The sequence below is a fragment of the Sylvia atricapilla genome, chromosome 1 (genome assembly GCF_009819655.1).
Source record: "Sylvia atricapilla isolate bSylAtr1 chromosome 1, bSylAtr1.pri, whole genome shotgun sequence".
Taxonomy (NCBI): domain Eukaryota; kingdom Metazoa; phylum Chordata; class Aves; order Passeriformes; family Sylviidae; genus Sylvia; species Sylvia atricapilla.
In genome coordinates this window covers 36,836,118-36,859,681 of record NC_089140.1, presented here as the reverse complement: position 1 = coordinate 36,859,681, position 23,564 = coordinate 36,836,118, and the positions used below count along the sequence as shown (strand labels likewise).

The window sequence follows — 23,564 nt, the reverse complement described above, 5'->3', positions numbered from 1 at the left end:
CAAAAATATTCATAAAGGGGCCTTGCATGGGCAGAATAATTTCACACTGAGAATGTGTGTATCTAGGTTCTCCTTCCATACACAGTCTAACCTCAAGAGATATGCTAAAAAGGCACTAGAAAACTGTGTATAATGTTCAGCTCAGTTTCAACTACAAGTTTAAAAATTATTTGATTTTTGAGAGGAAAAATTCAGTAATCCTTGAAAAAGTAAATTAATCTCTGAACATTAAAAAAGCTTTCTCATACATCCAAAAAAACCCCACCAACTCAAGTTTTTGTTAATACAAGGTGCATTGTACATTCCTGATAGTAGTTGTGGTCTAAGTAAAGAAGCACCAATTACTTCTAAAAGTTAAACCTTATAAAATTTCAGATAGTGAATGAGTTGCATAGATTGTACTGGGAATTCTTTTTTGAAAATAATGAGATGATATTCACCACTGAAGGATAAGAAAGTCAGTCTGCATAGGAAGAATTTTAATGTTATTAGAACAGAGTTGATATACCCCTAGACTTATTTTTATATAGTCAAGTGGATATATGCAAAATTAAAATACTGAGTTTTAAAAAAATATTTTGAATAAATGGTTAAATCTTGTTTTTTTATCTCACTCTATTTTTTAAAATGCTGAAATTGTCAAAGCCCCATACCAAGTGCTACTTTCTGCTTCCCTGATACTAATAACATAAAATGATTGTCATGGTTTTAAAATTAGTATGAAGGGACAGAACAACCAAGTTTCAGGATGGTGCTCCAAAGAATACATCACGGAAGAAAGCCGTGTCAATATTCATTGCTTGTAGCAATTGAATGGGCATTTGCTGGTGTAGTGTAGCAGAGGTAAAATCTGCTTAGATTTATAACTTGACATGAAACCATGTCAAAAGACCATCTTAATCCATCCTAAAATAACCGTGCAGCTACAAAATGTTTATCAGATAAACAATAGCTGACATTTTGCAAGTGATCAGCAACATACCTATTTCAAGTCACCACTGGCATTCTGAACATGATTTCTCACTGAGTCTATTCTGAAAAATTGCATCACTTGTAAGTAAATCATTAGTCTTTAGAGCACAGATGTCCTGACAATCTCTCTCCTACATGGTTCCGCATATCAGGTTTTAATAAATTACTTTCCTAAAACTTTTATAACAGTAAGGTTTTCTGAGGCTTAAGGAGAAACAAGGTAAAATATTTTTCATACTTTTATTTTTTTACTTCAAGAAGAAGCAATTTGTTGAAATTGAATGTAAGGAAAAGCAGCAAAATGTACTTGTGTACTACTTGAAAACCACTTTTCAGTCTTCCAGCTCAGAAATTTTCAAATATATTCAGTGCAAAAAGTGAAGGATGTAGAATTCCCCACCTCCCCAAAATCTTCTAATATTCAGGATTTGAAAATTAGCTAAAAGGTGAAATTATTTGTCCAAATATACACAAGAGGCAGACATCAAAGCATAAACGTTGACTTACAAATATTGATCAGCACAAGAGAGCATAATATTTTATGGTTTAAAGTACTAAAATTTCATAAAAGAATAATGAATTACACACCCCTGTAACAAATATAATTTTTTTGTTGAAAAACAAGCATTTAAAACCAGAAAAAGTTGAATAATAATTGCTCTCCTACTTTAGAAATCCATGAGGAATAAATGTGTTCTAAGGGCCATAACTATGTAGCCTTTGAGATATGCAGAGATGAATGGCTACCACAGGGTGAAAACTTTAAATAGATCCAAGAGTAGTACCAGGTTGGAAAATTCAACACCAATGAGATTTAAAGCATTCTGAGAGCTACTCTTGGGGTCTACAGACAAATTCTTTCTAAACAGCTCCTGTGAGACTGAAAAATTACAAAACTAAAGTGTTGGTTCACTATACCTTTACAATATGCAAATCTGGAATAAATTCACTGCTTTTGATGCACAAGTTGATGCTCACTGCATAGCCTTCATCCTCCTACACTGATTTTGCTTTGTGTTAGCAAAATTTAGCAAAGCTTGATTATACTATATAGTCAAAATTATTTTATGGCAGTTGTGAGCCATTCCTGTAAGACAATTTTCCAAATTCATGGAAAAGAACTTTTGCAGTGTTTTCTTCCGAAGCAAGTAAAAGTGAGAATGTATTTCTTATACTATTGGATAATTCTGATGACATAATAAGTCTTATGACTTAAAGTGCAATGAAAATGAGATGATACAAGAAAATATATGGTTATCAATTGGCAAAATAATTTTTAAAGCTTTTTAAAATTCTGCTCATTGGAAAGCATGAAAAAATGCATTCATTTACTCTCAGCCATGCATAGATAGAACTTTTAGAAAGGTCTAGCTTTTCCAAAATACTGAACTATACCTCCGTAAATAATGAAAGTAAATAAATTCAATCATGGTACATAAAAACAATTTTAATTTTTAGGACAAAATACTGTCTCCTAATTTCCATGTTTACAGAACCTGCAGCAATATGTAAACAACAGACCCAAACAGATTATCTATCATTCCATGTCATATATTAATTTCTTCTTTGGAAAACTAGGAGGTCTCTATATTGAATAGTGTACATGTGAGAGAACGCTCCTGCAGGTGCAATTATTAAAAACATATAACTGTTGGCTCTTATCAATGTTTTTGCAATTCACACAAACCTTCCTTTTTGTCTTCTGCAGCAATCTTCGCTTTTGTGTCTGTTATGTCTTTGAAAGAGGCCAGAAAGAGCACTACATCTCCCTTTTCATTCTTTATAGGAACAATATCCAGTAAGCACCAGAATGAAGACCCTGCAAGGATAAAGAATGAATTTTATTCAAACAGCTGTCTTTTAGCAGAGAGAGGGGGGAAAAATGTGAACTGCTTATTTAGGAGGTCAGTAGTCAGGGAATCACAGATGTTCAGCTCATGTAAATCACTTTGCATCATTGGTTGAAGCTCTGTAATACTGCTTTCTCCAGACACAAGACATTAATTTAAATGCAAAATTTATCTACAGAGATCATTAATAGAGTTTAATAAAGCTGCTTACTCCTCTGAAACTATGCTTTCCTTTGAAGTCTCAACTGATGTTGCTTATTTCCTGGAATAGCTTTCACTTTGTTAGCTTGGCATATGAAGCATTCGTGTCTGCTATAGAATCGTTCTACCCTAATCATCTGACTTGATACTCATTAAAACCTCTTGACAGAAGACCTGATAGTCAGAGCATCATTCTACTAATTCAAAAATATTTAAACTAATCAGATATTGGACTTAGAATAGAAATAAACTCATTGCACAGACAGTGATATATATAATAACAGACATAATCTCTAAAATGAATATCAGCCATCTTCTTTAATTTCTTTAATGTTCATCTTTTTAAGACTGAAGTCAGACAAAACTGAGTTTGACAATATTTTTAATTCTTTTCAACCTTTCTTTGTCCACACCTGCTACATAAGGATGCAGTTTATAATAAATTTTACTGTTTACATCACATCTTCTGTTTGCAAGATAAGTTCAATTCCAATGGCATAATTTATAAGTTTCCTATCAACACCACTTGGAAGAAGAAAATATTCAATGCCTAGATGCTAACATCATAGATCCCACTCTCATCCATTCTGGGGAAACCCAGCACAGACTTTTGTTTCTTTCAGGTTTTAGGTATCAATGCTAACTACTTCCATCCACAACCAGCCTGCTAACACTATATCTAAGAGATATAAGTACTAGAGAGTTTAAAATTTATTTTTTGTATGTCTTTACACTTTCACAATCTGCTGCTTCACAACATACTATTTTTAGCATTCATTAACAAACAAAAGTCTACTTAAATTCATTACAAGAAACAGGACTAGCTCCCTGGACCACTGTTGCCTCAGCTGACTACTGCCAAATCACCATCTGAGCTTTGGAGGGGCTCCTTAGGAACAGAAGACAGATTAGCCACTTCCTGCTGTGCTGTCTTCTGAAGTTTCCAGTTTTGAAAAAGGACTGGGCACAGGAAGGTCACAGTTAAGATTTATAATTTGGATTTTCAAGTGGAAGTTCCCTGGCTGCCTTTTGAACACGGTAGACGAGCATGATAGGTGAAAGTGCACCTTTTCTTTTGAAGGACCAAGACAGTTAAAGGTACAAAAAATTTGCTTCAAAGGAAATTCATCTGGCCTTCTTTGTCCCAATCAAACTTTCCAAGAGTCACACAGGCAGCTTTGAGACTAACATTACTAGTTCAGCAATCTGGCAGCACTTCCACTTAAGCTATTTGAAGAAGGGACAGGGAGAAATTGGAACAAGAGGAAAGAAAACTGGAGGACAGAAAAACCTGTAGAAAGAAGCAGACTGGCTTTGTATTTGGTTTAAATATTCTTATTTTGAGGTTTGAACACAAAGCAAGAAAAGATGGCTTTTTAAAAGAAGATAAAACTTATTTCAGAATCAGAAGCAAGCCATTTCTATTGTTCTTTCTCCCACTTTGATTCTCCTTGAGTCTCCATTCTTCCATTCTTCTCTCTCTCTCTCTCTTTTTTTTTTTTTTTTAAACAGATTTGTCTGTATTAAAATTCTGGTAAAAACTGTTCAGCAGCATTACTGTCAGAAATGTGTTAGAGAGTCATCACCTTCCCAATCTGAAGTATTTCATTCAAAGAGAAGAAGCATTAAGAAACTTTACTGCTTAAAATTAGGAACATAAGTCTTTAAAAAATACCATCATAACTTCTAAACTGGTCAAACTCTTACTGCCAAAATTACTTTCTATCCCACTGCATTCTAGCAGTAGTTTCAGTGGGCAAGAAGTCTCTCTCAACTCCTTCTTCTAAACACCACCAAGAGGGCCAATGGTCTTTTAAGAAAACGTTTCCATCTTCTCCAGAAGTGGAAGCATATCTTACTCTTTTCAATTGTTATATGTCTTTTCTACACACACACAAGAAAGTCATTAAGGCCTGAAAGCAAGTTGGAGACATCAGTGAATTCAAACAAACTTGACTCAGTTACAGTAATATTGTCTGAAATGATAGATTTGTAGATTTAAGGGAGTTATTACAACATGCTTAATCATTAGAGACAAATTGATTTAATATTTAGTAGTTCAATGCATTGGCTTTTTTGTACAATCAAAGTTAGAATTTTTTACAGGTAAATATTTGTCACTGAACAATGGTCATTGAAATTTTTCCACATCCTGTCATCATTTAGTTTCTCTCAATCATATTTTCTTTTATTTTGTTTTCTCATTCTCCTTCTCTATAAATATATATGAAAATATTTTGGCTAAGCAAAGCAAACACGCATAAAACGTGGTGTGTGCCACTAAAGAAAACACACATCAAATACATGCACAGGTTACTTCTCTCCTGAAGAGTTCCAGGGTAATGCCATGTGTGGTGGGCTGTCAGTTCTGGCTGCACTTATACACTGAATCTTTAGAAGTCCTAAATCTGAGCTGGTTAGATGGTGAAATTTTTGTGGGTTTTTTTCTGGGTTTTGTTTGTTTGTTTGTTTTTCTTCTTTTTTCTGCTTTTTCTCTGAAAGGAGCAAATGAATATGAAGTTGTTTCTGGACTAGGTAAAGATGATCTGTTTTTGGTCAGGACTAGGTCAATACAAGGTTGCATTCTGTCATGAACGGAAGACCTCTCTCACTATTGAGGAGTGTCCTCGGAAAAATAAACTGCAATGCAATCTGTTACATAGCTTTTACTGAAAGCTATCATCACATAATTCTATACACCAAAAGCAGAACTTCCTCCTCATCAAAAAAAGTAGTGCCCTATTTTGTTACAGCTCTTTTGAATGCAGTCATCTGTGAGACAGAAATTCCTTCCCTGCTTCAGATGGTGAATACAAAGGTTTTCTGTATTGTCAAGTGTCGTCTATCAAAGAAATTTCTTTTGGAGGTTTATTTATATACAGACTCTTTCTATTGCTTCAAGCCACCACTCTTGGAGAAAGAGTCTAATCTTTCTCTTGCATTATGAAGTGAAGGGTCAAAATATATTTTAATATCCTCAAGGCTTATATAAGCACATCACAGGGAAGGAGAAAAGAAACCAAACGAAGCATAACCTTATCACAAGGCAATTTGGCTATAGTCCACCTTTTATACATACAAAAAAAAGGAGAGTGCTTTATGGTCTCTCTCCCAACCACCCCTTCTACCTTTCCTCGTTTTGACAGCTAGAAGTCTGTCCTCAGACTGAAATCAAAACAAGGGTCAACAGACCACAGCATTTAAAAGGGAGATTTTATACAAAACCCTGCCATTACAATGCCAGTAGCCTTCAAAACCAAACACTCTTTTCACTAGAAAATAAGGCCTGCTTAAACCATGGGACAGACTGAGACCATTAGCTCTGTTGATGAGCTGTGTGCACTCTCTGTATGCTAATATGTAATCTGTAGTCATGGCCACTCCAGACAGAGCCCGATGAAATACTAAGAATGGAAATATCTTTGGTGGATGTTTGGGTATTGCAGAGATTTCATAATCGAGATAGGATGTGGGGTGATGGTCTGGTAAAAGTTTATGTAATTCTTTAACAAAATAAATAAACTCTGCAGGCATCTTGTCAAAATTTTACCTAATACATTTTTATTAAGAAATCTAAGAAATACTTGGAATGAATGCTACCCATGCCAAGCTATGGCTTCCTTTTGCTCTTGACAGTATGAGAGTAGTTTTGTCCAGGAAGAAAAGCTTAAGGCTTCCTTTTATTTTTTGACTTGTGGGGTTATATCCACTTCCAGACTTTCAATTCCTCTGGACTTTTCTTGCCTCACTGCTCTCCAGAGGGACAATGACCCAGTTTATACTGTCCCTTCCATGATTCAGGGGCCAGAAATAACAAACACAGATATTTCTGTTATCTATCTCCACCTCTCTGGTGCAAGGAAGAGGGATAAAGCTCTTTTGTGAAGCTCTGAATCTGCACATAGCATATCAAATTAACCAAATGTAATGGTTCCTAGACTAAGAGCCCAAGTATCTGAAGAAGGAAAGTTTAAATGGTTTGCATACTAGAGATAAAATCTTGTGGCACAAAGCAATAGGTCTTCAAGCAATAATTACATATATGCATAAGATGGCAGAATTAGGCTTCATAAGTCATCATAAATCTGGAATATTTCTTTTTGTTTAAATAAGTGACTTAGTAAATTAAATGCTCTTGTAGGGAGATGCAAATCAAGCCTTAAAGAAAACTATTAAAACACATCACCCTATTTCCAGAGATTTTTGTGGAAGACAAAGATAAAAATATTTTCATGCAAATAGTTGCAATAACTTGTTAACAAGATTGATGCTAAATCCTCAGCATTTCAGCAATATCTCATTGGTGGTTACTAATAATTAGCAAAATAAACCTGCTACTGGAGGAACCATAACACCAGTGATCATTTGCACTTTTCCATCACAGAAAGTATGCACTTCAAGGCTGACAGACCAGGATGCCAAAGACTTTTTCTGAGGAAACCAAACTCTCTCTTTCATCAGCTTACCCAAAAATTCCCAGCCTCACTGATAACACATGATTTTGAAAGTTACATGGTTTTGACAAGATGTCAACATTTTGTTGAGGAGAGCAAAGTGCAAAAAAAAAAAAAAATTCTTTAAAAATTGCAACTGGACTGAACAAGGAAGGACAGGAGCTGCAAGAAAATGATGGCTATAAATTCAAATACTTTCTCTTTTGCAAATATCGTAACTTTGAAAATTATCAATTAATACCGCTAATGCAAAGTTCTGCTGCTTTAAGCAAATTATTACCTCATTCTTCTCCATAATTTCTGCAAAAATCAAATTTATAGGTTAACAAAATCTATTTTTTTTTCTTGAATTCTGCTATTGCAGGTGCCAGCTTATCTGCTACACCTAGTGACATTCTTTGGTCAGAAAAAATTGCAAAACTAAGAACTCATATGGGCTATGATGAAACTGACTTATATATGAACAGGTGGTTGTGTTAACATTTTCATACGAGTGGTAAAGAAGACTCAAGGACTTGTTTCCCCTACTTCTGTGTGACCACCAGATCATGCTTGTATCCTGGAAGTAAGTCTCCTTACAAGTTTTAATGGTCAATGTAAATTTATTCCAAAATGGATTTTTAATCCATTAATGCATCCAAAATGGATCCATTCCAAAATTTATTTCTGTCTCAAAGCAGAATACAGTTGTGTCCCAAGAATCGGGTAGATGAAAGATGATAGTAAGATTCTTTAATAACAAAGCAAAAATTTCAGTATGAATAAGTAAGGAATTATTAATCCTGAGTAGTTGATTTAAAACTTGTTAAAAATAGCTCTCCGGTCCTTTATATACCCTATGGAGTACCATGTGCAATTATTCAAATCTATTACATCTCATCAGAGATTCATAAATCCATTCCTTCATGTCTTCCCTTTCTTTTCTGTGCCCAGCTTCAACCTCTGCTCCGTTCCTTCTGCTGCCAGGTAATCCAGTGCCTCGTATGTCATATGCTTCATATTGCCCAGCATATCCAACTTTCTCTGCCATTGCTGCCATGACGGAGAGAGGAACAGAGGGAAAGGATGCCCGAAGAGAAGACCCTTTCCAACACAGCCGTCTCCTATCCTTGCCTCTCCTGCAAACTGCCAGTGTCAAGCTTAATTCACAGCCCTGAAGTTGGTGTTTGTCACTTTTTTGACACAGACTGCTGGTCTTATGGCAGCTCCTAGTTTGAGTGCATGTCTTTTCCAGCCTTAGTGGAACAGTGTCTGTATGCAACTGCTAGTACAGTCTGCAGTGAATGTTTTATACAAACTAATTGGTGAGCTCCAGCACATCTACATTTCAGCTTTGTTTACTCAGCCTTCTGGTCTCTCCTTCTATAGCTCCACTATCTTCCTTCCCTAATGAAACCGTTCCAAAATCCTCTGGTTACCCTGATTTTTTTCCCTTGAACAAAAGCAGAGAACTAAGAAATGCCTTTTAATGCCATGTGAGATACATTATCCTTAAGTGTACCACTTTCTTTTTGTCTGCCCTAATTTCCTTTTCCTATCTCCATCCAGATGAGAAAAGAAAAGACATTTAGGGAGATAAGTACTTCCCTGATGTAATACATTTACTGGATTGCAGTTATGACAATTAGCAAAACACAGAGGATTATCTAAAAACTGAGTTAAGTCAGTGAGATGCATTCTGTTTAAATGCAAAAAGCTTCAGGGTAGACTCATAAACATCATCAGACGCAACTTACATTTCTTCCCCCTCCAATGATAATTACTTTGTCACAGTTATATTAGTACAGGGCATTCAGCATTTGTCAACCAACTCCTGGGAAAGTACTAATTGAGACAATCTATTTATATAAACAAATATACAATATCTATCGCTAAAATGAAAAATAACCCAACCAAACAAGAGCAACAGAAAACAAAACAGAATACAGTTTCTTCAGTATCTTTATACAGACTGCTTCAGAAATAGTTAGGCTTGATCCTTCCTGATGAGTTTAGTCTTTGCTTCATTGTTTTCAGTCAAGCAATTTCCAAATAAGTCAAATTTGCTTTCCATTAATTACTGTATTTTTTGAAATCTATTGTTGAAACAGTGTTTACAGCCTATGGTCATTCCTTTTAGACTTTCAAGTTAACATGTAGATGTAATCACAGCAGTAAATATGAATTTTAAGCCCAATGCAGGATGTACTTCTGAAAAGAAGGCAAGATTTTTTTAAAACTGGATGATTTCTCAAATACATCATGCATTTCTGGATATATATTTGCATATATATTTGTATATATACATATATATGAATAAAGGCATATTTATTATTTTGATATATTTATTATATATTTTCACATCTGAAGGAGTTAAAGCACACATACACCTAAACATAACCATGTTTTCAAATTACCTTCTTTCGCTTTTTATCTCATTATTTTATTATCTAAAAAGAAAGACTTTAAAGATGATGTGAAATTTACTGTAAGCAATAATTTACTGTAAAACCCAGCAATATGCAAACAGACCACTACACTAGAAAGAAAAAAAAAATTACGTTTTCAGTTTTAAAAAATCAAGTGATAATTATATAAACTAAAATGTCTGCAAAATATTTTTGTGAACGTCACCTTGGTGTTTCTAGGGGCAGTGGCAGCCCCTAAAAACAGAAGGCCTGGAGTCTGCAGAATGGGAGATCTCCCAGCACTGGAAGAGGTATTGGCTGCAACCTCATGCTTATTCATAAAGTTTTCCAAGGACATGATATGGAGAAAAAGGGGATTCTACTGGTTACTCATCCCCTTACATTGAAAGGCTACATTTTAGAAACTGATCAATTTATTTCACAGTGCTTTTCCCACAGGGATAGGTCCGATAATATTTTGCTCTATATTCCTTGTCTATGATCCTTGTCTTATCTGTTAATATTATTCAGAAGTTTAATATTATTCAGCAAGTTTACAGATTTTCTGTTGAGGCCATGATTCAAGAACTTGAATCGGTACTTCATATCCAGTCCGCGGGCACCTCTCTGGAAGGAGGGGGCTAAAGCTTGGACCTGAGATGGAGGTGAGTCATGGATCTGAACTGGTAATTCCCTCCTGTCAGGTTGGAGGCTTTTTGTACAGAAGGGTTTTGAAACACACACTGAGCAATTATGTAACATGATAGAGAGGATTAATCTTCCCAATTCGCCACTTCAGTCCATGTGAGCACATGCTGCAAACTGTGTCTGAGCCTGTCCAATGAAACAAATGATAGTAACCCCACCAGTTGGAAAGCAGCAGGTTTTAACCTTCTAGTTATTCAACTGCTCTATAAAATCGAGCTGCTTTTGCAATTCCCTACTCAAATCAGTGAGAGGGTTCAGGAGATGATGCTAACTTGAGCCTCCTACCACCTTCCAAAAAATTGTGGAACTAAAGCAAGAACCCATCACAGCATCAGCACAGTGGGTGGCAATTAGTTTGCATCATAATCCAGAAGGTGGATTTAGGGATCAGGGACGAAACAAGGAAATGTCAGCAGAAGAGAGCCATATGGTCAACTGGAGGTTAATACTTTAAACTTTCTTTATCCAAAGAACAGCCTAATTCATGGTGAAGCACAGGCACCCAAGTCAGCTTTTAGCCAAATCTTGATTTAAATCTCATGAAAATAAAAGGCAGCACACCAAGTGTGGCCCTGAAATTGTGAGAAAAATCTGAAGAGAAGGGTGATTAGTCAGATGTCTTATGAACATCCCTCTGAAAAATAAATACCGATATCTCTTACTAAAAATAGGTGTATAAAAAGTAGCACAATGAAAAGTATTTTAAAAACTAAAAAAAAAAAGCATCCAGCAGCCATTAACAGCAGGTGCAGCTGCAAGCCCAGGGTGCTTGTGTGGAAACAAATTGCATCTGTTAGCAGTGAAGGGCATCAAGTTGTAGCAATATAACAAGTAACAGCAGAATTTCACACAGATTTATTTACGTATCAACGTGGTTCTAGAAGAACAAGCCTTTTCTCAGTGAATCATGCTTTTAATACCTCATGTTGTTACTGAAAGAAGCTATTAGCCAATATCACCTTGAATGCCATCAGAACGAAGCATCAGCACTGTCACTAAGCTGCAGTCTTGTTGATGTTGCATTAAATTCTAGAAAAAGGTCTCAGATAGTTTAGATCACATTTCACACAGGGGATTTTTTTGCCTTTTTTTTTTTTTTTCCCCTTTTAAGTGAAATTCATCCCCTTGTTCTGTCTTCTTTCAGGATTTTATTGACCACTTCACCCAGGTCTTTGTAAAGTTTAAGCCAGGGCACTACAGAGGAGCACAAGCCTGCTCTGTTGTCCTCTTCTGCTGCAGTGACTGTCTCTAAAACATCAAAACATTTCAGAAGTACACATCACCTTTTATCAGAAGCCATGGGTCAAGCAAATGAAGGATTTGGAGAGAAAGAAACAGAGGAAAATAAGGACCTATCTTCTGTCTATATTCTCTACTGCTTTTTAAAGAGGAAGACTTCCCAAAAATCAGCAAAATTTTCTAATGATTAATGAGTTATATTAAAGGAGAAGTGAAAAAGAACAAGAAAACAGAAAAATGTATAAAAAACCCCAAAAAGACAAAATAAAAAAAAGAAGAAAGAAATTATTCTTTCATAAAGTTGAAAATTATTTTTTATGGCTCAGGTAATAGCAATTAGATATTACCTTCAGATTAATCTTTCAGCATTGTTTGCTTTTTTTTTAATTTCCCTCCTCCTGTATTTTGTAGTATAATTTTGCAAATGTGAGCAAGCTTACCACAAAAACTTTTTAGCTTTCATATTTTTAGACGATGTTTTTAAGGCAGAGAAGCAGTGAAGCAGCAGTGAGGCCACATTGCTACAAACTGCTCTGTCAAGAAACTGGTCAAGGGGCTTTCTCTACATTAGTAAGTAGAAAATTGTCACTAGAAAGTAGTAGAAAGTAGTTACAAGAAAATGGAGGTCTTTGTACAGAAATTTTTTTCCAGTCAGAAAATTCTAATAAATGCCCCTTTTCTTACTGCTGGGCTTAATTTCCAAAAGACATGGTAGATTTCAGGACATTGTTAAAAAAGGCAGCCAGTTAATGTTAACCTCATACCATACAACTCCCATGTTTCAAAATGCTATAGAATATTTTTGGACAACCACTAAAAGTATGTGTTTAAAATTTTTGTTGGAAAGAACAGATACCATTTCTGCAATAAGAGAAATACTTTCTCTGGAGAAGCTTGATAAAAAATCCAAAATTTTTTTTCCTGTAAAAAGAAATTAATTTCTCCTCAATTTCTTCATAAATAATTATTTTTTCTACAATTTTAAATAACATCAAACTCTTTGTCTAAAAAAAGCTTTTTTGTTTTCTTAGCACAAGGAATGAATTAAATAGAAAAGATTTTGTGTAGACTTTGCTATTCTCTAGCCACGTTTTTCAACCACAAACATGGAAGAAGCAATGGATGATGTCTCATGGCCTGAGCCTTATTTAATTTACCTGTGGCTGTCATTGCTGTTCATGTGAGAACACTGTTACACCCAGAGTTCAAACAGCCTCCTGCCTGATGAATCCAGTAGCTCAGTAAGAGCGTCCGACTTTCACCCTTTCTCAACTCACATTCTGCCCATCTGAATATACCTTAATCCTGACCTTCCAGATATGGATACAGCCTTTTCAAAACACATATTCTCATGCAGTGATGAGAAGATATGAAATGCCTTGATTTAATCTTACTGACTTGTAATAAATGAAGAAATAAATACAGAATTTAAATACATCATATCTTCCTGACTTTACAATTTACTTACCAAACTTCTAGGGACCAAAACCACAAAGCAACATGCCTAAAATATAACCTAGAAAGTGTTTAAATCAGTGTACACATAGAAGCTGACTAAATGTTCCTTGAATCCTGGTTAACTGCCACTCTGCTTGCACCCAAGTCCTAAAGCACCTTTAAAGACAGTCCCAGCGACACCCACTTGCTCCAGGGCTTTTACAGTGGGGATTTTTAACTATGCACAAAGGCTTGTGCAAACAGCCTTTTTTTCTGGGGTGCACAGTGGTTCCCACAGTGAAGTCTCTCCAATGTCCATAAATCACAAGTGGCTGCTGCTGATCACACTGTGCTTCACACAACCTATATATACACAAAAGGAGGCCAATTTCCTTTCAATGAAGAAAGGCTGTGGAACTACTCCATGTTTTAAAATTTTGTGTGTAAGCACAGACCTCTTTGCAAGCACTACAAACCTAATTTTGAGACAAAGGAAATAAATCTGATGTGGTTGTAGGGGACTCAAGGTGTGACCTTCTCAGCAGCTGAAGATGGAGAGCTTAGACTGGACTAAGTCACTGATGACAGGGCTTATTGTAGCATTATCTTAGGCTGTAACAGAAAAGGAACAAAATCCACGCAGCTGCTTGATTGTACTTCAGTTTGAGGGAATGTGAGCACCTCATTTAAGTACCTGTACTTGTTATCAACAAATTTCAGAAAAAGTCTGACAAGGAGAAAAAGAAGGGTTCATTTAAATATAGTTCCTCAGCATGGTGTCCAACTGCTTTTAGATTGTTCTAAACAAGAAATTCGGGAGTGAACATTTTTCTCAAAACTCACTTGGATTTCAAAAGGTTAATTTGCATTTCTATTATCATAATTGACAACTTAATTTGTTGCAGATGTTTTAAAGAAAATGTAGAAATAGTAACAGAAAAAAAAGTTTTAAAATGAGCTCCTAAGCAAGATAATTTTAAAACTTTCTGAAGAAGGCAACAATCATAAAATTCCTTGTCTTTTAATAGTCCCCTTTTCTGATAGTCTTCAAGAAACTAATATAGCTCTGTCAAAGAAAAAGCAAGAAACTGACTGAGGAACCGAAATAAATACTGAAACTATGATGAAAAGTATATTTTGAGTTGAATTTTCAAAAGACATCTCTCTCTGAAGCTGCTGTATCTGCTGCCATGGTTCTAATACTTCTCTGTTTCTAACATGGCAGAAAATGTTCAGGATGAGGACTTACAACCAGTTTGTTTTGTTGTAAGAATTCATTAAAATTTCCAAATGAGAACACATACAGAAAAAAAGTTCTTATCCACTTCTAGTGGTCTCAGAAGAACTGGTCAGAGTACAACTGCTTAAGATCATTCTTGAAATCCAAACCCAAATGACAAAGGCAATGAAATACTGCAGTTCATCCCACACAGACAGATAATCCACTTTACTACTTGGGTGCCTTCCTACTACTTGGGTGCCTTCCTACCCAGCTCCTTGTGCACCACCCTTCCTGCACTATCAGCTCAGAGCAGTCTGGAAATTTCCATGAAATTGCATGTGGACTGCTGGGGTTGCTTTAGTTATAGCAATCATTCCTTTAACTAACAATTATTGAGCAGAGGTGCTATGTGAATTCTTTAATGATGTTTAAATAACAGTAAAAGGTCCATATTCAAGCTTAATAAAAACAGATCAAAGCTACTTGTTAAGAATGAACAGTGTAATTTAATGATAAAACCTAAACCGGCTTTGAAATTAGTTTAAATCAAGTTTAAAATATTGAAAAACGTGGCACTTAAGGAATAGAGGCATGTTCAGTTTTGTAACCTTGGACACCTGCCCCAAAAAACAGGACACATATGATCTACATTTTAGACCAAATCCAGAAGAACAAACCAAGAGTAAGTTATTGTATTCATACACTTATGTGCCTCACAGTAATTTTTATCATAACATTGGACTAATTATTAAGACTTCAAGAAGTATTTTTAGGTACATCTGTCTATTCTGTGAGCTCAGAATTACACCTGAGGCTTGGAAGTAATCGTTTGGTCTTGTAGTTAGGCCCACAAAGCAAAGCTGTGCTAAATAGCAGCCTAAAGCCAGATGAGGATTCCCCTCTGTCACCCAAAAGCCCTAACAGGACGTTGAAAAGCAGCCCTGTGATAACTAGACATTGCTAGCACTGACCTATGTTCCTGGCATTATACCAGCCCAAATAACAATGATTTTCCATATCATACTGGATATGTATCCATGAAATAATTTCAGGGATATCATTCCCAAAGTTCTTATGTCTTAGAATATTTTTACAACCTTTTTCTGCACAAGGTTGAATAAGCTGAACAACTCCTGAAGTTCAATTTTTCCTCTGAAGAAAACCCCAAACACAACCCAAATGCAAAAACATGTAGCAAAAATGGCTCCAGTTTGCCAAATTTAGCACTTGAACCTTGTAGCTCAGTTGAAAAACCAAGACTTTTTTAAGACAATTTTTCTTTTATGTAGAAATTATCATGCTATTTTAAAACCAGTGTTTCCCAGTGGTACAAAAATACATGGAAATGAAAAATGTAACGGGCAGTCGGGGAAATTTATTCCTATTTAGAAAATGTATTGGGGAAGCTTCCAATCAAATTATACAGAAGGATGAGTGTAGGATGGATAGTGGGAATTCTTTTAGCCTCAACAATTTATCTATTTATCGGATTCAGTCACTTCTCTGCTAATTGACCTGCAATCTCTTTCTGCCTGAATTAATAATATCTATTACAGATTTGAAGCACCTCTTTATGATGCAAAGGAATCACAATTTATTATTCAGGACAAAGACAATGAAATTAATGTCTTAGCTTTACTCCTTTAATTTAAATACCTTGAAATATCTTCTTTTCATGCCCAGTTATCACTATAGAATGCTGGAAAAAAACAGCTCTTATCCTTCCAGGTTAAAACAATTTTTCCCCTGTATTCAGCCATGTTTTAGAATTTGGAGCTATTTTATTTGAATAACCTTTCTGAAACAATTTCAAGAAACTGTCTGAGTCTCTTCTATAAGCTAAAAACCAAAACCAAACACCCTCACATGCTCCCAAGCCTCCCCAAAAATCAAGAGGAGGAAGCATTAAGTGGGATCTTCCAGATTAACTTCAAACTTCCATACTGTGAAGAACAGCCATCATGAACATAAGCCAACTAAGGAACCTTCTTCTTTATTTTTGTGAGTGAAACTGAAGCTGCCTTCTTCTAACACTCCAAATCACTTTGTTGTCATTATGCAGTTATCACTTTTAAAAAATAACTTTCTTAAGCATATAATAATAGCATTATTTGAAAGGAAAATGTTTCATTAATAATGACAAAAGAAGAGAAAACCTATGAGAAAAATGTGGTCTAGACATATTCCTATAAATTCTAGCCATGTAATAAAAGATAAAGTGATACTCAACACCCATGGATCCACTGAGTCCATGGATCACTCAGCTCCTGTTACCCTGGTTGAAATCCCGCCATTATTGCAAACTTAGTGTCACCTGTTTGAAGATCACATGAATGTGGCAATAGCAATATATGGAATAAGTACACTGAAGGAGCCTGACATAAATGAAAGAAGCTGGGAACTGTGCATCATGGGCTGCTGTCTTCTGTGCCTCAGGCATCTTGACCATGAATTTGTCCTTATAAATGCCTTGCCATAGCAGTCAAAGCCATATGTGACAATACATAGTTGAACATAAATTTTTCACTTTTTGAAAATTATTATTGTATTTATGTGTAGTAGCTATTGAGAGGAAATCACTTGGCTCATTCCGACATCTAAGCATTTCACTGATGGCATTGAAAAATTTAGGTAGCTTGTCTTGGGGTGAATATGAATATTTTCATTGAAGCTTCAGCAATAAGAGGTAAAAACTTCAGTATAAGAAAAAGAAGAAAAAATAGTGTCATACTGAGTGCAAATAAAGGCCCTTTAGTACCCTGAATTTCTTCTATGCAGCTTTGTAACATATTTATTTAAAACCAATAACACAAATATAAACGTGGTCTCAATGTGTACCCTACTGTAATTATTCAAATCTATTCTAATAGGCTTGATGATAGACACACTAAATTATTATCTAGAAATGAACATTATATATTATATGTATTGTATATTATATGCTGTTTCATTCCTTATGACTAACAGAACAGGAAAGAAAGACTTACCATTCTTCTTATAGAACATGATTTCTCCCTTAAATTCTGTCTTTTCCTCCAATGATTTCTCAATTTGAAGAATCATTTGCTCATTTGTTTCAGCACCAAGTAAAAATTTACAGCTGCAGCTCTTCTGCATGACTTCAGTCCGTGCAAATCCAGCAAGCTCACAGAAGCCATCAGAGCAGTAAACAATGGGGAATCCCTTAGCCACCTGAGCATTTGCAAGGATGAAATTACTATCTGCAGAAGAACAAAAAAGTACAGTGTGAATTAAAGTCTAAATTCTACACCACTTGATATAGTACTTTCTTTAGCATCACAAACAGCCACAATTGGACAGAGATTTTAAAGCGAAGTCCCAAATGCCTGCAAACAAGGATCTAACTTCTAGTTTCAGACTATTACTCTGAAATTCAGTCACAGATCTAGCCCACAGATCATATACAATAGTTCTTCATGGTTTTGTACAGTTTGCCTCATGGTCTCCTCAAGGAATACTTTCTGACAGTTGCCTCTGAGATAGATGCCAACACATTATAACAACCACTTGACCAAAGAGAGGTGACAAATATCAAAATTTTTGGAGAAATTTCAGATGTTACATTATGCTGCCACTCAGACTACTCTGCACTCTGAACAGACATGGCTACATCGTAAAAAACCCCAAATCTCCATGATCTCAATAAGATAATGTTGACCTATATTGGCAAACTAATTTATTCTATATAATTTTGCAAAGGAATCCTTAAAAGCAGTTGAGTGACATGCTGGGCTATGTGGAAGTAGGGACATTCTAGACTACAAGGAATTATTTGTCCTTTATGGAGGTGGAGATGATTTTGTTAGGCTATTTTTGTTATTGTTCATTTGTTTTGTTTTGTTTTGTTTTGTTTTGTTTTGTTTGTTTTTGAGGAAAAAAAGGTTTCATCCATAATCAGTCACCTGTCTTTTGGAGCCCCACCATGTTCTCCCACATGAAACAGGCACATCACAGATTCACCATTCTGTTATACTTAATGCTCTTTACTTTTTCAGTGTGTTTAAGCTGCAGATATCACGTATTATACACGCAATTTGTATAGCATATTGACATGGATATCAATCAACCAAATGTGGTGTCCTAATTTGATTTCAAATCTTGGGCAAATAAGAGTTGACTCTAGTGGCAGCCTAATAGCTTATTCCCAACCCTCTCTGAAATGTTTTAGAAGACTTTGTACCTCAGAACTTCACCTTCAGCCTATTACAATTCTGAACATTTGAACAATCAAATCTGAACAATTCTGGCCCTTTACAGTCCTTTTCAGTTATCAGGGAGACCCTTTCTAGACAACACATGAACTTCTCATAGAGATTTTTTGCCTGTGTTTCCTTATCTTGAAGAGAAAAAAAAAATAAATTTGTGGGCAGTCTCTGTCTACATTTCACATTGAGAAAGACTATTTTTTACCCATTGCTTGTTAAGGAATGTTTACCTTAGAGCTTGCTAGCAGGAGCTTAGGAAGCAATCTAGTCCCAAGATAGATACCTCTCATTTTTCAGGCTTATGTGCAAGTGAATTCATGTGTATATATTAAGGGGAAATACTATTAACTAACCCATAATCCCTTGATAAATATTCATAAATTTAAAGAGAAAGAAATGAATTATTTTAATGGAAAACTCAGGTGGATATACCTAATCCCCATACAGAGATATATTATTTATGATTGGGAAGGGAGGGACAGAATTCATGCACTAAAATAGAGGAAAAATAAATCTGTTTTCAATCTGAACTGTCAGAAGAACTCTACAACTGTGAAATCCCAACAACTTCAGCTATTTTACTCTTTAATTACCTGAGGGATAAAATACTACTCTTATACTTCTTTCAGTATTTTAAAGACAATGGAGGTTTAGTAAATGATCAATTTTCTCTCAAGACTTTCCTTCAGTTACCCACATTTTGTATAAATTTAATTAAATTCTTTCAATAAGAGATTGTTATGTTAAAACAGTCTTTTCTCATTTACCAAATACTGTGTTTTTAAAATGCATTCTGGTTCAGTGCAGTGCTTGACTTAACCTGTCATTTTTATTTGCCTAACTGGGGAATAAGTATCATTACCATTCATGCACTAACATGCTGCTCCCCCTGTCAACACAAAACTGAATCCCCACACTGCCAAAAGAATTCAAATCATATGCTTGCAGTGCATAATGAAAGTGTGACAGTGCAAGACCAGCAAATCATTCATACCAAATACATTTGTAGCTAGCAAATTAATTTACTTCCCTGTTTTTTGTTGTCTAAGATGCAATTATGTGATGCAAAGACTGCTGTGGAGTTTTGTATTTCTTTTTAAGTGTAATTGTTGAGAATTGTATGAAGCAGAATATGGAAGACCGAAAGGACAGAAAAGGTAGAGAGGATGTTCAGTAGTGAATGAATGTCATTTTGAACAGGAATACACTGGAGCTTACCAAGCATACCTGATTTTATGAAAAACTTAAGGTGGCCAAACTCTATTGTCATTTACACCAAAATAAACCCAGAATGATTGTGGTTACTTTAACACTCATGGAGTAAACCAGTTTACTTAAAAATGCCAATCTAGCACAAGCTACAATAGCAACAATTTTTTCTTTTAATATCAGCAGGTGTCTGATAAGGCTTGTAAGCCTAATTTTACTGAACTCTTTGAGTACCACACGAAAGCATCAGAAACTACAATCAGAATTATATTTTCTGTTCTTGTTGAGCTTGAATTTCAAATAAGATAATGAGAGATGCACCTAAATCCCACACTAAGGGGCATATCTAAATAATTCGCTGAAAATATTCTTGTCATACTAAAAAAAGGACCAAGAAACATTATGCCCAGAAATTACATGTATCATCTAATTCTTCAGTAACATTTGTAGCAATTAATATTTACTTATTACATAAAGCAAATTAAAAAAACAAACAACAAAAGCCCAACAAACCCATACCTTGAAATGTTCTGGTTAAAAGTTTGTTTAGTTCTGTAATATATTTTTATAGCTACAAATCTTTAATATCACTCGCTATTACTTGTGTATGTAAAACACCATAAAATATTTCAAAAAACAAGCATTGAGGGTGAAATTTCTATTATTCAGTCTTTGTTGTGACACAAATAAAAAAAAATCCAGCATTTAATTTCATTATCTTCAATAATAACTATCTAGATTTAAAAATCTAGAATAAAATAAATTACATTTTCCTTAGAATAATTTATGGACTGGAAGACAACACATTTGATTATTTTTGAACTTGTAGTGGGAAAATTGCAATGAGAGATACAAACCAGTTAGTCTGTATCTTTTGATATATGTTTGTGTGCAGATTGCAACACTCCCATAAAAATATAGAGGTTAAATTCTGTGTTACTCTTTCAACACATTGGCTGGAATATTAAGTTCTTCTATTGATCAGGTTGGTTGATCGGGAGACAATATTAGACTACTGGTTTCCTTTTAATTTTATTTTTAGATAAGAAAATACATCCAAGTAAAATACTTGATCTATTGAGAAAGATGTAACCCTGAGCCTTTGGAACAACAAAATAGAACTGCTGCAAATCTGTGTAAGAAAGATCTGATTTGGACTATTGAGGACTAAATCTGGTGCAGGTAGCTCGCTTTGCCAACTGCACACTGAGATGCAGATTGAGGTGCTGGGGGGAGCCTGAGACAAGAGACCATGAGCTGCCAACCCTTTGGCTAGCAAAGAGCACAAGGATGGGTGGTGCCAGCTGGATGGATAGACTCTGGGAGACACAGCAGGAGCAGAAGGCTCAGGAGAGAGACACGTGTGAGGAGGTATAGAGAGGGTATAAAATCCTTGGGTTTCCTTTGCCAAGGGTCCTCCCCAGAGGCACCAGCTGGGGCTGTTTCTGTGTTGCTCTGCCATGAATGAATGGCTTTATGGAAGGAGTCATCTGAGGCTCTGCTCTGGGAAAGCTGGGATGGATTGGAGAGGGAAACCTGCTCTGACTGTGTGAGTGTGGGGTGTGCAGGGAGTCCAGTGGGCACCTATGGGGTCACTGGAGCCACCCATAGGGAAGGGGCCTTGATCCCAGCAGTGAAAGTTTCTGAGCTGGGAATGCGAGGGCCAGAGTCGAGAGACTGGGCAGACTGGATGCTTTTTTAACCATTTGACCTGATGTTTCAGCTCAGAGACTGTAAGTCTCTGCAAAATAAATAAAAGAAATTCAATTTGGATATTTGTATATCAGCTTTGGATAAAAATACTCAATTGTTTGTCCAAGCCTTTGAAAGTTGTGTGAAAGATAATTTAAAAGTGCTTCTGCTAAGATGGAAAAAGAAGCCTAAACACAAAATATCCAAAATCCATGAGGTTTTGCTTTAGCAGCAAGTCAGCAAAGATGGATGAATATGAGAGAGGTCCCAGCCTGCCAGCATGATTTAAAAGCAGATTTCTTTCATTTGTGATTCTATTACTTTAAGCTTATTTTCCATGAAGATCAAGTTGCTTTTTCACATGAAACTTTGAAGGAAAACTATTAGGAGGTTGCATGCCTGCCTTCATTTCAAAAGTAGAACATACTGGATAGGACAGGACATTGATCAATGGAAGACTCATGTGGTTTTCAGAAATCTCTGCCAGAAACACAGCATAAAGCCAGAGACAATCAAATAGGACAAACCAGAACCATGATAACTACACCTTCAATCACAGGCTTAGACAGTGTTACCCTGTTTCAATGGTGTGATACCCAAAAAATCATAACTGGAGCAACAGAATTTTAGATCTCATGCCATCTGATACAGAGAATCTTATTCAGCAAACATGCCATGATTGTTTTAGAATTGAGATAATTAAAGAAAAAGGCTCTATGCAATACTCTTCCCCCTAATTAATGCCCAAAATTTATCTGACTGTTTGTAATGACACTGTGTTATATATTCTGCACTCCCTTCATGAATCCTACTGTCATATATAGCAAAAAATGACAAAAGGATTTTTCCTTTAATACTGGGGCTATGTCTGCTATAAATCTCATCATTGTGCTTCCCCAGTTCTTTTCGATCAAAGTCTGGAAGTTTTCATGAAGAGAACACCTGAATTCTCCTGCAACTGAGGAAAGCCAACAACCATTCTAATTTTAAATGTTGTATTATTTAAGAATTAAAGAGGAAGAAAAAACCCTACAAAAGAAAAAAAAAAATTAGCAATCAAAGAAGCTGCATTAAATAAGCCAGTGACTCACACAATTACTCTACAGATTGCAGAACAGTCCACAATTCTTCTGGATGAAAGGATGTACTACACTTAGATTTGATTCCACAGTTTGTACACAGGCAACTTAACAAGGGAAATCTCATTCTGGGTTCATGCAAATTACCACGACGGAGAACATGACCACATTAACGGTTAAGATTGCTGATTAATTGAATGATTAAAGTAGTGTGTGAAAACATTTAGTGTTATGTCAGCACATTTGGATGCAAGTGAATTTAATTAGAGCTCAAAATCATTTGCCAGCTAGTGTCCTTTGAATCTGATCGAGACCAAGATGATTTTTATAATGCACACACTTCTAGACATTAAAATTTCTCTTGAAAAATCTCAGTACAGTTGACTGGGTCACTAATGTGAGGGGAAGATTTATCTAGATCTAAGCAAGTCAGGAAAAAAGCTGATTATAGCTATAATTCCTCCCACTCTTCTCTAAAAATGAATTCATATTGCAATGAATTTGTAGCACAGTGAAAGGTAAAACTATTGCATTATAAAGTACAAGTTTGGATGGATGAACAGAAGACCTATCACTGTAACTCACTGTAACCTTTATAATTGGTTTAATTGGCCTACTCATTTCATTATGTGTATTCATAAAATTGGATAGCAGCTATAGATTTAGAGTTATGAATCAGTATTTGAAGTACCCAGCCCTATGGACTCAGCTGAAGGGGTGAGCTTCCATAGTTCCTACTTGACCTGAACTGACAGGAATAATTTACAGTAAGTAGAAAAGTTCTGAATTCAGCAGCTAAGAAATAAAACTTTCGCTTTGTATTTACAATAATATTTAGTCTGACAGTAAAAATGCTTTACTGTATACAATTTTTTTAGCTACAAGAGG

At 35.5% G+C, this 23,564-nt stretch overlaps 1 protein-coding gene across 1 annotated transcript in view; it reads right to left on the bottom strand.

Annotated features, from left to right (window-relative positions):
• Positions 1 to 23,564, bottom strand: part of KCNH8 (potassium voltage-gated channel subfamily H member 8) — a 176,634-nt gene that overhangs the window by 101,579 nt on the left and 51,491 nt on the right. Inside the window, exons 2-3 of the mRNA XM_066318197.1 lie at positions 17,458 to 17,691; positions 2,660 to 2,791 (exon numbers count right to left, since the gene is read on the bottom strand). Coding sequence (XP_066174294.1) covers positions 2,660 to 2,791; positions 17,458 to 17,691 — 366 coding nt within the window. The remainder of the gene's footprint in view (positions 1 to 2,659; positions 2,792 to 17,457; positions 17,692 to 23,564) is intronic.